Source organism: Rhyacophila brunnea, unplaced genomic scaffold (assembly GCF_057557595.1).
Source record: "Rhyacophila brunnea isolate RB1 unplaced genomic scaffold, BYU_Rbru_1.0 scaffold_16, whole genome shotgun sequence".
NCBI classification, from domain to species: Eukaryota; Metazoa; Arthropoda; class Insecta; order Trichoptera; family Rhyacophilidae; genus Rhyacophila; species Rhyacophila brunnea.
In genome coordinates this window covers 15,469,792-15,487,677 of record NW_028232816.1, presented here as the reverse complement: position 1 = coordinate 15,487,677, position 17,886 = coordinate 15,469,792, and the positions used below count along the sequence as shown (strand labels likewise).

The following is a 17,886-nucleotide window of genomic DNA, read 5'->3' as shown; positions in this document are numbered from 1 at the left end:
CAAATGTTTAAAATAACTATAAAGGATAATAAGGCTTCAAAAGTATATAAATAGATCATCTACAACGTTTAAGGAGTGTCCAGGATCATGGTTTGAATATACAATAAAAACTCAATTTTGACCTTCGACGAGCATGTCCCCCCTTAATACTACTTACTGTTTTTTTCTGATTGTGTTCTATTATTTTCAGAATAAGACGTGGTTTATTTTCTTACATACTGACATTCAATTTAAATACAGTTATAATATATTTTTGCGTACAGAATATTTGTGTTTGATAAAGAGCAATTTATTGACGTAGGGATTTAAATAAAACACGACAATAGTTTAAAATTTATTCAGTCTTCAAAAAAAATCTTTATTAACAATACAAAATAATATTATGAAGGTACCTGGGCGTTTTACCTAGCTGGCATGAAGGTATAACAATTGGGCACACATTACATAAATAAATACAATGAGGTACCTAGGCTTTACCAAACGTGACATAAGATCCTGGAAAAGTTTCGTTTTTCTAAACCAACAACACTACAGTTGTACCAACGTGTATTCCTACGAACAATAATATTTATTCTATTATTGTTTACTTAAATTTTCACGACACACAAAGTAGGTAGGTAATAAAAATACTTGGTAAACCTGATAATTGTATAGATAAACTTAAACGTTGTATTTTATGGCTAGAGGAACACCGTTCTCCTGTTTTTTGGAATCATCAGGAACTTCCTTCTTGTGATGAAGAGTATCCTTCACATGTTCGACGCTCATCTCCCGCGAAGATTGGCTGGCATTGGCAGGTCCTGTCTGCACGATAGGCACGATCCTTTCATTTTTATCAGGCAATATAATTGGGTCCCTCGGAGCGTTGATGGTCAATATTCCATCAGACGATAGACTCGACGTCACTTCAGTCGCTTCGTGGCCTTCAGGTATTGGATACTTCCTCACGAAGTGTCTTGAAATGTAGCCATGATCATCTTGCATTTCTTCATGCTTCGCTTCAATGACGATGTATCTTCCGACGGTTTTCACTTTGATTTCGTTTGGAGCAAACTGATGCACGTCTAAACACACTTGGAACTTGCCGGAGTTGTTATGATTGTTTTGGCGCGAATTTTGACGTGCGGCCGGCCTGAAGAACTCGGACACGTGGACAGGCTGCGACATTCCAGGTACGTAGAAATACTCAGATGTCAAGTCCAGACCGAAGGGGTCCCCCAGATATCTCCTCGGGTTTGCAATGTTTGGAAACAAGTACGGGAGCATTGACATTTTCTTATCTGTATGGCAGGTGCCGCGCGTCGAATTGCGTTGGTTTTGTCTGTATCGCGGGACAGCTGTTCGCGGAATAAACACCGCACGACGCCGACCAATGCTTTTAAATATAGCGCCAAGAGAAAGAATTTCGAGAAACCTCCCGAACGATAACGAATATTCGCGAAGAAGTGTATTCAAAGGAACGAAAGGGAGAATGTATTAATATTTTTCTATAATCTAAGGTATTGATATAATATTCGATTGTCCAAAAATAACGGCGGATTATAGTAGTTGTCGGATAATCGAGCGGCGGATTACTGAGAGTGTACTGTAATAATAAATATCGGGTGTTCAACGAACGAACATAGCAAACAGTAACGAGGGTTTTTAATTGTACAATTATGTTGGAATTTAAAAAATATTTAATTTGGTTTAAAATGTTTTCAGGTACCTACTTTTTGATTAATTAATAAAACAATTTAAATAATTATCAGATTTTTTTTATTAAATTGCAAGCTTCGTATTCTGTCGCTAGGTGCTACTGCTATGTGGAACGATCGAATTATATTCCGTAATATTTTAACAAAATAATATCATTGTAATGTTAATCGAAGGTATAAAATATAATAAAAACTCCATAAATTTTTGTAGACTCTGTATTGGCAGTTACATTACAGCTGAGCCAGAGTGAGATAGCAAGGTTTTATATACAGTTTTGTCTGCGTATTGTGCATGCAGCTCTTTCACTCATTCTAATCGATAATTCGCGCCAAAGCCCGGGAATCATCGACAAGCTTCTAGTAGTTTCGGTGCGTTTCTAGAATAATCATATAGACTAGTACACACAGATGGCAGTGTACTCTATATAAACACGGTCGCCAGAATAAACCGGCAGAATCAAGTTTGATACGAAACTGAAAACATCGTAACGAGCGAAGTCGACTACGAAGTGAATTAATTGTTATAATCTGGTGAAAATTTTAACAATAATATAATAACAATGTCGATGCCACCGTTTTTCTTCGAGACCCCTTCAAGAGTATTGGACCAACATTTCGGGCTGGCATTGGATCCTGAAGACATCCTATCAGCTTTGGCATCTATCCCGCGGATGTCTTCTCACTACATCAGACCGTGGCGTTCAATGGACCGTTCTACAGCACGTTACGACTCTGGATCCAAAGTTACCATGGATAAGGAAAAATTCCAAGTGGCTCTGGATGTGCAACAGTTCACCCCGGATGAAATCTCCGTGAAAACCGTCGGAAGTGAGATCATCGTGGAAGGGAAACATGAAGAGAAGGAAGACGAACATGGATATATCTCGAGACACTTCGTGAGGAAGTACAGAATCCCTGAGAATCACAAGCCTGAGGATGTGGTCTCCAGCTTGTCGTCTGATGGAGTCCTGAGTATCACGGCTCCTCGTCACCGAAGCGGCGAATTGGAAGGCGAACGTGTCGTGCCGATAACAGCTACCGGTCAGGCTCATAAGCAGATTCCCAACAATACTGCTGCAACTCCGAATCTGATTGCTCAGGGAATTATTCGAGTTTAATTTTAATTAACGTGTATTACCTTTCAAGACTGGTTTCTTTGTAATTCAATTATTATTAGTGTATTTTTTACGATCCTATTAGTTTTAAGTTAACATTTAATTCTTAAAAACAATTTTGTCATTCCCATGTATGTGAAATTAGAAATAAATGTTCTCAAACATTTTTCTATGTTTTGATTTATAAATATATATCCTAATGTCATTTCCTAAAATATTCATACACAATAATATGTTTCTATTTGGGTTGTATGTATACATAATTTAGTAGACATAATTTTATTTCCAAACACTAATTTTTACTGTTTACTGTAAAACAGAAAACTGAAAACATTAATCATATTATAATTCGTAAATGAAAATTTAAATAATAAAATGAAAACTAAAACACATTTATTTATTATTGATATATCACTAATATAATTGCGTGTAAATCCATAAATTAGGTACCTAAATAAAATTCACTATTTTATGAAACGAACACTAGATAAAAAGTTTCCAACATATGGGGTTCTCCTTGGAAGTAATTTGTGTTTTACAGAAAAAATGATACTTCATGATAATATAATATATAAAGGTAACATAAAGTCACATTATGACGTATACTGATATTTAATGGTGAGTATTAGGTTAGGTTAGGAAAGGTATTGCAATTATTAAAACTAAACGCAAGATTATGCAATATATATTTCACATTTTAAAATATCACGCAGAACTGATTTTATCCGCTTAGCTGCTTAGCATATTTTCAACTGATAAAGTTTTAAGTCCATCAGTTGAGAATGTTGTACTAGACGGGTGAATCTGGCCCTGGTATTAAACAATGTGGAAAACGTATTGTTATGGTATGTACATTTTATTTTACTCTTGAAGAACTAAAAAAAAAACTTTGGAAAAATCACCTTACCTGGTTAAATTATGTTATTAATTGTTTTTTGGGGCATGATACAAATAATAATAACGGTAGGTACAAGCGAAATGATTATTTTTTTTATTGTTTTATAATAGGAAATGGATGAAATGAATTAAAAGAAAAAAAATCTAGGTAGGTCCTATCTAATTTAGTTTCTTGCTAAATTGATTACTGACGACTGAGCCGGTACTGATTGTTATTAAAAATTATGTAAATTACGTACGTTTTGTTTAATTTTATATAATTTCATTTCACCAAAATTTCTACAATATTAATATTTATAATAATATAAAGTATACGTACACATACTATACTTACTAGACAGGATATTGATGTAAAAATGTAAGAGGCTAATGAAGAAAACAGACAAAAAAGATATCTTATGATAAAGATAAAGATATATTAAAAAATATATATATAAAATTAACTTAGAAGTGAGGCTACGTCCCTTGGCCAACTTTAGTGACCTAAGCCCCTGTTAGGGGTCTTCCTCTCCTGGCAGACTTTACTCGCCCTGTCCTCCCGAGCTACTACCCTCCCTTACATGCGAAAAACAGTTCAAAAAAAGTTCAATTATCTTGAAAAGTAAATTGAAGACATCATCGTTTTTATTCCTATCTGAAACCCGTCTATGAGGAGTCTTATAATGACAGTTTCAGATTGATAAAATCATTAACAAACAACAAAATGTTTGGCAGGCCCCTTTATCTAGCGCCAAGGTTAAGGGTATCAGTCAGGAAACACACATTATTATAAAATAAAATTCTACACATGAATTATCATTTAGAATATTTAGATACATGAATCCATACCTCATCAAATTACATTGCACAGCCACATATTGTAAAATGTTAATATTTTTCAGTAAATTTGTGCCATATTAATTTTAACTCTCTGGGTATACGGAAAGTACGCAAAAAGAGTTTTTGAGTGGGACAGAAAATCATAACTCAAAAACGCTCCCGTTTTTAGCCTATCTTTTTAATACTTTCTAGTCCCAGGTTCGAATCCTGGGTCTGGCAAGTACACATATTGTTTTTCAATTTGTGTGTGAGTCAGGGTATGGACCTAATAGGTTGAGCAAGTGGCTGACATCCATTTCCCTTAAAAAAAAAATCTGTCAATACAACAAACCTCTACTCTGTGGAGGCCCATATGATCTTATTAGGATCGGACATGGTCGAAAAAAAATATTGAGTAGGTAAATTTATCACCTACCTACTCCTCCATGAACATATTTCATTTCAGTGGATCATACTAAATTTAATGTATGTTTCCATCTGTATAGATCTATATCTACAGCAGCTATCGTACAGCAGGTGCGCACATAGAGAAATCGTTTAAACCCCGCCTCCCTTGTGTGCGTGCCTAATAGAAAGGGATAGAATACGAAGTTATATTCAGTAGATACTAGAATTTAGATTCTAGAATCTTGATAGACAACACCAAAGTGAGAACTTTCCGTAGTTTACTACAAAGCTCGAAAGTGTTCTAGAATGTACTAGAACTTCTGTGACAATAATATTAAAGAAAATATAGATCTCCTCTATGAGCATTTTATAATATTACTAGCTGACCCGGCAAACGTTGTTCTGCCATATAAATTATTTCTAGTGAATATTTTAGTTGTTAAATAAAAAATAACGAATGTATCGTAAGTATGTGGGGATGGGATATATGACAGAAAGAGGAATAGAGCGCTGTAGACGATGACCGCCGATAAAAACAAAAAAACATCAACCATTCATTTTCTCAGTTCAAAATGAGTAATGATGTTCATAATGAATGAATTAGGTACCTGTGATAGGATCTCGTTGTTTAATGTTTATGCCTTATCCGTCTTGTCCCTTCCAGAAAATTAGCGGATATTGGAGAGGGTCGTATGAACGGTGTGTGTCAGCGATGAACTCCAGATTATTGTTTCTTCTTCGAATCACGATTTCTCGCGTCGATGTGCGGTCGCCAACCATGATTCCAGCAATGTTGTCAACAACAGGCGCATTGCATCGACGCACGTGCTCTCCAGCTGGTGTTTTATCAGGATTGATGACAATAGCGTGATTGTCACTTTGCAATTCGTGCATGTGTGCTTTGAAGAATTTCAATAATTCATTGTGCTCATTCAATAGGGCGTCCAGTTTGCCGACGATGCACCTGGCATTAGGCGAATTGAGGTTATTGTAGCCGCAACGTGCATCCACACGATTGATGTCCTCACCGTCCATGAAGTAGATTTATTTATGTGGTTCCTTTGGCATTGGCAGCAATGAGCCTACTTTGTGGTATACTTGGCCTTTGATTTTGAACGTAGAATGGAATTGTTGACCATTTGCCGCAGTATTGTGAACTATTTCTGTTGCTCCGAACGAAGTCATTTGGAAGTATGAATTGAATATGCGAATGGACTTCAGGAACAGGTTTGAATCTGGAACCGTGCCGATGAGCAAGCCGTTCAATGGTTCTGGTGGTATCTTAATTTCTGGTAGTTGCACTTTTCCTGATGAGCAACACATCCCGGCTGACTCATGTTTGAATTTGAGAGCATGGCAATGGGGACATTCTTTGTCCATAGCACCAATCAGCACTTTCGGATGAGCGGAATATTCAATATCTGGCTCGTACTCGAATGCGAGACGAAGGAACGAAGCGGATGTAAATGCTCGATGTACTTGTTGGCATTGTCGGTCATTTGCTCTTTGTGTGTTAACTACGAACCGGCGCGCTTGGCTCCGTTACAATTGTCGTTGTTGATTTCGTTCAGCTCGTGCCTCTTGTGATTGAGATGCACGCAATTGCGACATGCTCACACGCACGTTTTTGTTATCTTGTTGGATTTGTTCGTCTGTTCTTTCTGCTCTACTATTTCGCATGTTTGTTGCTTTATTCGTTCGACGGCCTAAATGGCCCCCCTTGCGTCTTGCTGACATTGTGCACTGTAATACACGCACACAAAAATAGATAAATTAAAATAAATCATACAAAATTTTGCACGCACTGCGTTGTGATATGCCGAATGAAATGTCAAAATGACGCGACGCTTCTCTTGAATTCTTCTCGGACGTAGCGCCATCTGTCATTCAACAACATAAATAATTTCGTTCTGTTTGAAATACGAACGACGGTTAAATTTGTTCATACAAAAATAATAAAATCGCGATTAAAAAATGTGAGGGTGGGTGTAGGAGGGTGAAAATTTAGGATTATAGGTATTTTTTTATGCAAAATAATAAAAAAAAATACAAAAAGAAATTTTCAAAAAAATGAAAGAAAAAAAATTCTGGATAGAGATACCCTAATCACCTAGCGGTATGAAATATACTTGTTGACCTATTCTCATACCTAACAAATATACATAAAAAAATTCATAAAAATCGGTCGAGCCATTTCGGAGGAGTTCGACCACAAACATCGTGACACGAGATTTTTATATATATAGAGATGTAAGTATAATCGGGAATATTGTATAACAATCTTCTGTTAGATAAGTGCCTAAATTTAATAAAATTATACTGTTTTCGAATCGTAATAACTACAGTCCTACAAACTTATCTAAAGAACGGTCAAAAATGGGATTACGAATTACCATATGGACGCCATTTTGAAAACGTCATTCGAATGTCAGATTCTCGAGTTTTGGTTGGGTAGTTTTCGACAGTGGCTCCCCCATCCATTCTTAAGATAAGTTTGTAGATCTGTGTATGTGGAATTAACCATAGGTAAACTAAAAGAATATTGTTGGTATGCGTATGTCAAGAAATGAATTAACATTATATATTAACAGGTGCGGGAGGGTCCATTATGAAATGAACATCCATAATATATTATCAATGATTTTTAAGGCGGCGAGAGGGGGTGGGGTTGAAAAATCCACCAGGTGCCGCTGACTTTCATGTTTACTCCGCCTACTAACCACAGTTTCTCGACGCTTTGACGGCGGAATAGCGTATTTTGACAAGTGCATTACCCATACCCAGACACTCCTCACTTTTAGTCTAGTGATAAACACCAAGCCTGCAGGCACAAATGAGGGTATTCACCTACGCTGTCGCATCCACAAGTGATTATCGAATGCGCGAGGGTCGATGGTCATAATAATTATTTGGATCATACGTGTCCGTTTGTATCATCCGCACTGTTTTGCATTTCTCGAATATTAAAGCAAAAATTGGATGCATTACACCTATTTATGATTTCCACGGGTCTTTCAGTGGTCACAGGCGTCCATGTCGTAGGAACGATGATCAGGCGAGTGGGGTTAATCCGTTCAGAAGACTGAATACTGACAAATAACATTTAAATTGTCTAAATAATTTATATTTTTTCCGTTTCTAGGGGGTACGGACCCGCAATATTTATAGCTTTATTATGAGAAATTTTAAGTTGTTTGCGGTGTCAAAAAACGACGGATTTAACGCCATACGCCAGATGCGAATTTTGCAAGCTATAGACGCCTATTCGAAAATGCTGGATCTTGCAAGAAAAACGCTATTTTGGCTACACTGTCCATGACAAAAGCCTTTACTCTATGGCTTTTCTTCAATATAATATTATTATGAAAACAATTTTATTTATTGTAGGTATTTAGTTAGGTACGCAGCTCTGTCGACAGATTACAACTCTGTTGACAAATATTTGTTTAGTAATATTTCTAACACACAGCAACAACATTGCGAAATAATATATTGTGTTGTACCTACTACAATAATATAATAAACAACGAGAACTTTCGCGAGCATAGTAGAAAAAGCTCGACGTAAACATAGCTGTCATGCGCAAAGCTGATTTTGAACGTATTTATAAAAGCTAGGCGCGCAATCGTATGCCATTCAAAATCAGAAGCTTTGCTCGAGAGGATAAATCAACGTTGAGATCGTATACTCGGAGGATATATTTTATTTATCACATTTCGAAGATGTCGTTGTTCCCTGTGGTTTTCCGTGCAATGAGACCATCTAACTGGATGGAGGAAAATTTGAGAATGATGAAACAAATGGACGCCATTATGAATAATTCGTCTTTCATGGTGCGCCCTACTATGCACATCGAATGGAAAGAACCATCCAATGAAGAAAACAACAATTTAATCGAAAACGCAAACAGAGAATTAAAATCCAACAAGCCATTTTCTGTAGAAATGAACGTCAAACATTTCAAGCCGCAGGAGATCAGCGTAAAAACAATTGATAATAGTATTGTTGTCGAAGGAAAGCACGAAGAAAAAACGCAAGAAGATGGATTTATTTCGAGACATTTTGTAAGGACTTTCAATCTTCCTGATGGACATCTGGCTGAAGATGTTGTATCCAGTCTATCATCAGACGGTGTCCTGACTATTTCAGCTCCGAACAAACCAACTCTTGGCAACCAGGAAAGAGATGTACCAATTGTGATGGATGAGCAGAATATTCTCAAAAATGTCCCTGAGAATTAAAAGGCACCCGGAGAAGCTAATAATAATAATAATCTTGTTAAGTTCCTGTATTTAGTTGTTAGTTCATGTTGACTGAATACTTAGGTATCTAGGTTAAATTTTAAAGTGTGAAAGTGAAACATTTATTTGTCTATGTTGAAAAAATGTTGATGTTAGTTTAAAAAATTGATTTAATAAACTAAAATATTATATTGTAAATATAAAATGTGTTTGAAATTAACTACATAGTCCTTTCCTATCAATATGGCGCAGGGCATGAATTATAATGCTAATCTCTTGTTTTAACCGTATGTATGGTGATCGTCTTGAATTTATAATTTATAATATTCACTAATGTCAAAATAAAGAAATTTTTAATTTGAAACACATGTTCATTTTGTCTATCAATATATAATATTATGTTCTAATCAAGTGCACTAACTTAATGAACCAATTCTCTGTTATGCTGGACAGTGGCGCACCCAGAATTTAATATTGGGGGGGCAAGGAGGAGAATGTAAATTAGTCCCATAGGCTCTTTTTCTTCTTCACATAATTATTTTTACATATTTTCACAATACACGGCGGTATATTTGTACAGTTTCTCCTAGTTTTTATTAAATCGGAGGCATAACGGCGGTAACCGTTGAGCGTGTCATCAGCGACTGGCGTATCGTAGGGGGTATTTATCGTAGGGGGCTCAAAATCAGTCAATGCATCGGGTCCTACGTCACTAGGCAGTGCCAAGGGGTGGAGGTAGGCTGTTAAGATTCGACATAAATAGTTCACACTAAACTTTGTCAGTCACACTTATTTGTTTTCATTGAACTAAGAATACAATTTGCAGATGGTGCTGGTAAGTTTTTAAAATTCAATTAAACCTTGCCTAAACGAAATCATAATAGTTTAGATATGCTATATGCGATCCGACAAACTAGTGCACATTTTTTCAGTCATACTATTAATTGTTTTCGTTGAAGTAAGAATACATATTATTACAGATGGTGTTGGTTATTTTTTTTTCAATTAATTATGCCCTGCCTAAGCCAAACCATAATAAATTGATAAAAAATATTTTTCTAAAAGAATATTGTTTAACTATTATCTAGTTATCTACTAAGGCTCGGATTAGGCAGGGTTTAATTGAATTAAAAAAAAACTGCAAATACTATCTCCACATTGTAGTCATAATTCAATGAAAATAAATACGTTTGACTGACAAAGTTTTTTTATTTCGACCATTTCCGATTCTAATAGGATCATATGGCCTCCACAGAGTAGATGTTTATCACACAAAGTTTAGTAAGCACTATTTATGTCGGATCCTACCTCCGTCCTAACAGCCTACCTCCACTCTTCACCACTACGCGCCAATGCCCCTATGATAGAATAGATGCAATTATATCGTCCGCTCCTTAAATCTGAAGAAATAGTAGGTAGGTATACAAAATAATAGATCACTTATAAGATGTGTAGTTTTTTAACGGAGACAACTTTACTGTCAGTCAATTTTCAAGATACAATCTGATTGACCAAATAAAATGTGCAATCGAAATCGACACAAAATAATTGTTTATTATTACACTTTATTAGTTACATATAACAAATTTGTGAATTCATAGAGAGAGGGCGATGGCCGAGTGATAATGTGTCGGCTTATAAAGTGGAGGATCTCGGATTCGAATCCCAGGTCTAGAAAAATCACAGGTTTTTGGCTAAAAAAATCACATGTATGTTTGAAACAAGAGCATGTACCTAATAGGTTGAGCAAGTGACGTACATACATTATTATATAATTATGTGAAGAACCATCTTCATGAGGCAGCTGAGATTCCCGTCGGATTGTGGAGCCAATGAAAAACAAATGTTATGGAGGGTTTAATTTTATTTAAACCAACCAGCACCATCTGCAAATTGTATCCTTTGTTCGATGAAAGCAAATAAATATGGTTGACAAAGTCATACACTATTTCTATGTCGAATCTTAACGGCCTATCTATATCCTCGCCCAAGTAAGTATATCAAATAATTTTTCCGAATTCTGAAATATTTCGCGGGTCCCCTAGAAAGAGATTTGAGAATCTCTGGGAACTATCTGGGGCATCCAATGTTTACTTCAATATTCCCACACGGCATGTCTAAAAGATAAGGCGGAGCGGAAGATACAAATGGACACTGATGAACCCAATAATTATGGCCGTTAAGCCACGCGCATACGATAACCACTCGTGGACTATCATTATCGTATGTTTGCAATAACTTGGTGGGGTGAATACCCTTAGTTACACAGGTAAACTGGAGTGTCTGGGTATGGGGAATATATTATATAGAGATATATATTATATACATCTCTAAACATGCTGTATTCCACAGTTGAGACGACGAGAAGCTATGAGTAATAGGCGGAGTGGAGTGGCTAATATGGTAATCATTGATAATCAGTGGCGACTGCTCGATTTTCTCAACCCTACCCCCTTCCTACGCCTTAAAAATTGATAAAAAAAATCATTATAAGTTCTTAATAATATGTAGGTACTGAGTTATTTTTCAAAATGGACCATCCAAACTATTTTTCTGCAATTAAGTATGTACAGACCTACAAACTTATCTAAATAATGGTAGGAACACAGTCGAAAACTAGGTAATCACGACTCGCAACTGGACAGAATCTGACATGACACGAATGACGTTTTCAAAATGGCGTCCATATAGTAGTAGTTCGTAGTTCCATTTTTGACAGTTCTTTACATAAGATTGTAGGACTGTAGGTAGGTACCTAGCTAGATGAATTTATTTGATTACACCTGCAAAATAATACCTATATAATATTCAACACGTATATTATAATAATATACCTAATAACAATTTTTTATACCTACGCGATATTATTTCGTGTGAATACCCAAATATTTAGGTACTTACCTATTAATTTATGTGATCCATCCTGTTCATAAAACATCTAAAATGCGGGAAAATGATGTATCAATCTAATAAAATTGAGAGCAGAAAATATTGTCATTATTTGTAAAAATTGTAATGTAATGTTATTTACTAATTTCTTATCGTACTTTGTGATTCCAGAGAGTTCATGAATGGCCCATTATTTTCTAGTGTGGAAATATACGCGTCGATGCTTCGAGAAAAGTTTTCTAGAAGCTTCGCGAACATGCTGGTAATCGACCAATAGCATCCCGACTATATAAACGCCAAACATCGCGGCAAAAGCATTCATACTTGAAACGGAATTCAAAGTGAAAATAATCGTGAGCTACACGCGAATAAACCAAAGTTATTATCAGTCTATATACATTAAAATTCACAATAAAAACAATTGTAAGAGACGTTAAGACATTAAAAGTAAAAATTAATATATTTTGTATCTATCATCAGTATCATCACTGTTTATTTAAAAAATAAATAACATCAAAAGCTGTCAAAATGCCTGCAATTGGAATAGATCTGGGAACAACATACTCATGTGTGGGAGTGTGGCAGAATGGAAATGTGGAGATCATCGCCAACGACCAAGGAAACAGAACAACTCCCAGCTATGTCGCCTTCACCGATAGCGAGAGGCTGGTGGGAGATGCAGCCAAAAACCAGGTGGCAATGAATCCCAGCAATACAGTTTTCGACGCCAAAAGACTAATCGGTCGCAAGTTCGACGACCCCAAGATCCAAGATGACATGAAACACTGGCCCTTCAAAGTGGTATCAGATAATGGCAAACCAAAACTGCAAGCGGAGTTCAAGGGAGAGACGAAGACATTTGCACCAGAGGAAATCAGCTCGATGGTGTTGGGGAAGATGAAGCAGACCGCAGAAGCGTATCTGGGAGTGAGTGTGAAAGACGCAGTGGTGACAGTGCCGGCATACTTCAACGACTCGCAGCGTCAAGCTACAAAAGACGCTGCGGCCATTGCCGGAATTAACGTGTTTCGAATCATCAATGAACCGACAGCCGCCGCCCTCGCATACGGATTGGACAAAAACCTCAAAGGCGAGAAGAATGTGCTCATCTTCGATTTGGGAGGTGGCACATTTGATGTTTCCGTGCTTACCATTGATGAAGGCTCCCTCTTCGAGGTGCGGTCTACCGCCGGAGACACTCATCTTGGTGGAGAAGACTTCGACAACCGTCTGGTGAGCCATCTCGCAGATGAATTCAAGAGAAAGCAGAAGAAAGACATTCGAAGCAATCCACGAGCGCTGAGACGACTGCGGACTGCTGCTGAACGTGCTAAGAGAACCCTTTCATCCAGCACTGAAGCTACTATTGAAATCGACGCACTGTTCGAAGGAATCGATTTCTACACCAAAGTAACGAGGGCTCGATTTGAAGAGTTGTGCGCTGACCTCTTCCGTGGTACATTGGAGCCGGTTGAAAAAGCCCTCAACGATGCCAAATTTGACAAGAGTGCCATTCACGAGGTTGTCCTCGTCGGTGGTTCCACTAGAATTCCAAAGATACAAAATCTTTTACAAAATTATTTCTGCGGAAAGAAGTTGAACCTTTCAATTAACCCTGACGAGGCCGTGGCATATGGTGCAGCAGTCCAGGCAGCCATCCTAAGTGGAGAGAAGGATTCTAAGATACAGGACGTACTTCTAGTGGACGTCACACCTTTGTCCCTCGGTATCGAGACTGCAGGAGGTGTTATGACCAAAATCATTGAAAGGAACGCCAGGATCCCTTGCAAACAAACGCAAACATTCTCAACCTATGCCGACAACCAGCCTGGAGTCAGTGTGCAAGTGTTTGAAGGTGAACGAGCAATGACTAGAGACAACAACCTTCTGGGAACTTTCGATTTGGCTGGTATTCCACCTGCACCACGAGGCGTCCCTAAGATTGAAGTAACTTTCGACATGGATGCTAATGGTATTCTCAATGTGTCCGCCAAAGAGACGAGCTCTGGAAAGAGTCAACAGATAACCATCAAGAACGACAAGGGACGACTGTCTCAACAAGACATTGACCGCATGTTGGCCGAGGCTGACAAATACCGGGAAGAAGATGAAAAGCAAATGAAGAGAGTAGGTGCAAGAAATCAACTGGAAGGTTATGTCTTCGGTGTGAAGCAGGCTGTCGAAGAAGCAGGAGACAAGCTGTCAGAGGAGGACAAGAAGAAGACATTGGGTAATTGTGAAGAGGCAGTCAAGTGGCTGGACTCCAACTCCCTTGCGGAAGTGGACGAATATGAACACAAGTTAAAAGAAGTTACGTCCGCTTGCAGTCCCATCATGACCAAGTTACACCAGCAGCAACCCGACCCTACTGGATGTTCACAGCAGGCCAATCAGGGATATCCTTCATCAAGACAGGGACCCACAGTTGAAGAAGTTGATTAAAATCATTTAATTGTTGCATTTATCGTAAATTCAATTCCTACTATGTATATTTCTTTACTATAATAATATATTATTATCTCGTCATTATTTGTTAAGTAAAAAAGACTGTTTCTTGTAAATAATCGTTTGTATAATTTATATTTTTAAAGATAGATGTAATTTTGTGCTTCATTGTAATAGGTATTATTTATTTCGTAAATATATAACTTTAAGTTTCGAAAATTGTCTTTGATTTTTTTTTTCCGCTATGCATTACAGAAACATAATATTTCACAATATAATTAAAATACATGGGTACAAAAAATATCTTCATACAATGTTTATCATAGAAATAGGAAGTGTTCAATGCTCATTGCTTACATACTTAATTTTGGAGAAAGTAATTTTGAAGGAGGTAATTTTTTGATCAATTTCTCAGACGGATCTTGTACCGACGTAAACATCAGTGATTGTCTTTGAAATATTCTTGAAAACCTAACCGTATATTCAAAGTATCAATACCCTAGATCAGTGGTTCCCAAAGTTGACTGGGCTCTGACCCATCTAACAAAAATTTCCAATCTTGGGACCCACCTCTTTGCTGTCTTAGAGAAAAGAGGACATAAATATTGGTAATGCTCAGATTCCCTAGTGGCGAGTCGTGGAACTACTTAATGCTGTCTTATTTGTTCTAATTGAAATAAAAAAAATATTTTTTATAAGTGTTACCAATATGAATGAAAGACTGTTGAAATAAGAAACACAGCTTAAATAAAAAAAAAATTATTACTTAAATACCTACACCTGCAAGGTTTTTTTACAAAGTTATTTCAATGGGAAGGATGTATTTGCTTATTATTTTTCTTCATTACAGTTTTAGCATCAACTTCAACTTTAGTTACTTTTAATTGCAGTGAGTTTGATATATCCAATTTTTTTCGGTATTTAGTTTTAATGTTAACCATAGCCGAAAATCCGACCTCACATAGATATGAAGCAGTAAAGAGGAGGAGGACTTTCATAGCTTCATCGAATAGGCAAGGATAATTATCAGCAACTGAGAGCCAGAATTTCGTTAACTGTTTACGATTGAAACTATTTTTCAGTGACGTATCTTCTGATAAATCAATGAGTTCTTCACTTGCTTTTGTTGACATACTAGTTGGTAAGTCGTCTTGAAATGGGTTACAAATCCAACGCAACGAATCAAACTTTTTCATCTCTTCCCCAAAATAGTCGTCAAAGTTATTGTGGTGGTTAATGACTGGAAATTTCAGACAGTACGTTCATCTTAGGCTGCACTTGGTTTTCAATAATAAAGGTTTCAAGTGTTTCAAAACAATCATACTTGCCATTCTCAATACAACTTTTCCACAACATAAGCTTTTTCATAAACCGTAATTTAAGTTTATATCAATTTTTAGGAATTATAAATAGCTGAATGAAATATCAAATTTATCACTTCCTATTTTTTTGAATTCATGTATACAGTGGCGAGGGCCCACTCAATATTGTCGCGACCCATAGTTTGGGAAACCATGCCCTAAATAAATCAATACCGTACATAGTATGAATAACACACATAATACTATATTTCCTTTATAATAATTAATTTGGTTGCATTGATTTATGTTTCATATTATTTTGTACTCTACCAGAGACTCCCATTATTTTTTTGGTTAGCGGAATCCATAGACTAATATTATTTGAAGATCTTTCAACCCCTATCTGGGTGACACATATTATTAAGGTCCAAAGGGGGTAAATGACACAAAATATGTATAAATCGAATAGACAGACTAAAAATGCTGCATTTTACAGAAAAAGAAACAAAATATTGCAGCCGCCATTTTTTGTCGTGGAAAAACTTCATGATGAAAAACGATTAGCATTTTTAGATATGCCATGAAATTCAAAAGATTCTTTGATGAAAATATGTGAAAGCTTTTTTTAAGCCTGTAACGACGTTGAAATCAAAAAAACAACATATTATTCAAAATATGCATCCAGCATTCGATAAAAACTATAAACTTACTATTATATCATGGCTGCGGGTGTCTTGCTGATAATAAAAATAATAAGGGATCCGACCATGGCTCGAAATGGACCGGAGCGCCGTTCCTGTTCGTGAAATCGATAAAATTATCGCTCCGTCTCGTGGAAAAAATAATTTGACCGTCTGAGCTAGATAGGTCATATAATAGAAAATCCAAAAAACTTATTTTTATGAAATACACATACTATTTGATAACTAGTTAAATATCTTCAGAAAACTTACTGTCGAGCGCTCCGGTTCGTAAACTATTCCATTTCGAGCGCTGGATCCGACAGTGGCGAAAAGTAGAGGTAGGCAGTTAAGTTAAACCAGCACTATCAGCAATTTGTATTCCTAGTTCAATGACAACAAATAAGTACGACTGACAAAGTTTAGTGTGCACTATTTATGTCAGATCTTCACAACCTATCTCCACCCTTCGCCATTGCTATACGCTTGACATTCTCTAAACTCCTTAGCCAGATAATATCTGTAACATGTAAATTATATTATGTAACATTATATGCCACAAATGCATTTACATGTTCTACAATTCCGTGCGCACAGGCTGGCTATAGAAAAAGACCGTGTACCTATACACGCTGTACTTTACAGTCATTATACTAGCCCCGCCCCGGTCAATTGTTTTAAATAATTTAATATATTGTACACACACTGCTATCTCTTGGAAACATGTTGAAATTCTAACTGAAATACACGTCTTTATATGCCTCCCGGCATTTAATGGGTTCTGCATACAGGTGACAGTTATAGAATCGTTACAATATGGAAAAATGATTAAAACAATTTTTGCAAGCTAGAACACTAGTAAAAAATATTATTTACATACCTACAGAAAAAAACTACGGAAACTTGGCAATTAGTAGATAATTAGTTACAATATGATTATTCTTCCATCTGATTTAATTTGATTTTAAAATAAATATCTTGAAATTAATTGTTGGTATATTCTTAAACGACTCTAAAACCTGCCGGATTGACAAACTCATACAGTTCGGTGGATGTATGTGGTAGCGAAGAACTAGGGACTGAGAAAAGTGAAAGGAGCTAAGGGAAACCTTCATCCAGCAGTGGATCGACCCAGGCGACATAACGTACGGTATAATCTATGAGTGACTAATATTTTATTTGTGGCTTTAAATATAGTAATAAAGCTAATAATATTTAATATTATGCTGAATAAAGAATAATATAGTTTTTGAAAAATTCAAAATACATACTTCTGATGCAAATTCGATAATTTTATTAGTTTTTTGGCATTACTACAAAATAATAATAATCAATAGTGGATGTAAATAATTAGGGACATTTTGTAATTGCATAGATTAGTATTTATATTAGTTATAGTAAGTCTAAAGGACTAG

General features: G+C 36.3%; 3 protein-coding genes and 1 pseudogene across 4 annotated transcripts; 3 read left to right on the top strand and 1 right to left on the bottom strand.

Annotated features, from left to right (window-relative positions):
* Positions 1–322: 322 nt before the first annotated feature.
* LOC147074442 (protein lethal(2)essential for life-like) lies at positions 323–1,386 on the bottom strand. The gene has a single exon (XM_085943512.1). The coding sequence runs from the start codon at positions 1,270–1,272 to the stop codon at positions 661–663; it is 612 nt and encodes a 203-aa protein (XP_085799638.1). The 5' UTR covers positions 1,273–1,386; the 3' UTR covers positions 323–660.
* A 560-nt stretch (positions 1,387–1,946) lies between these two features.
* LOC147074441 (protein lethal(2)essential for life pseudogene) lies at positions 1,947–2,978 on the top strand (annotated as a pseudogene). Its single transcript, XR_015070192.1, has one exon. The product of XR_015070192.1 is annotated as a protein lethal(2)essential for life pseudogene (transcript).
* Positions 2,979–8,685: 5,707 nt separating this feature from the next.
* LOC147074440 (heat shock protein 26-like) lies at positions 8,686–9,156 on the top strand. The gene has a single exon (XM_085943961.1). It carries the CDS (start codon positions 8,686–8,688, stop codon positions 9,154–9,156), a length of 471 nt encoding a protein of 156 aa, XP_085800087.1.
* Positions 9,157–12,573: 3,417 nt separating this feature from the next.
* On the top strand, positions 12,574–14,562 carry LOC147074439 (heat shock protein 70 B2-like). The gene has a single exon (XM_085943385.1). The coding sequence runs from the start codon at positions 12,574–12,576 to the stop codon at positions 14,485–14,487; it is 1,914 nt and encodes a 637-aa protein (XP_085799511.1). The 3' UTR covers positions 14,488–14,562.
* Positions 14,563–17,886: the final 3,324 nt, after the last annotated feature.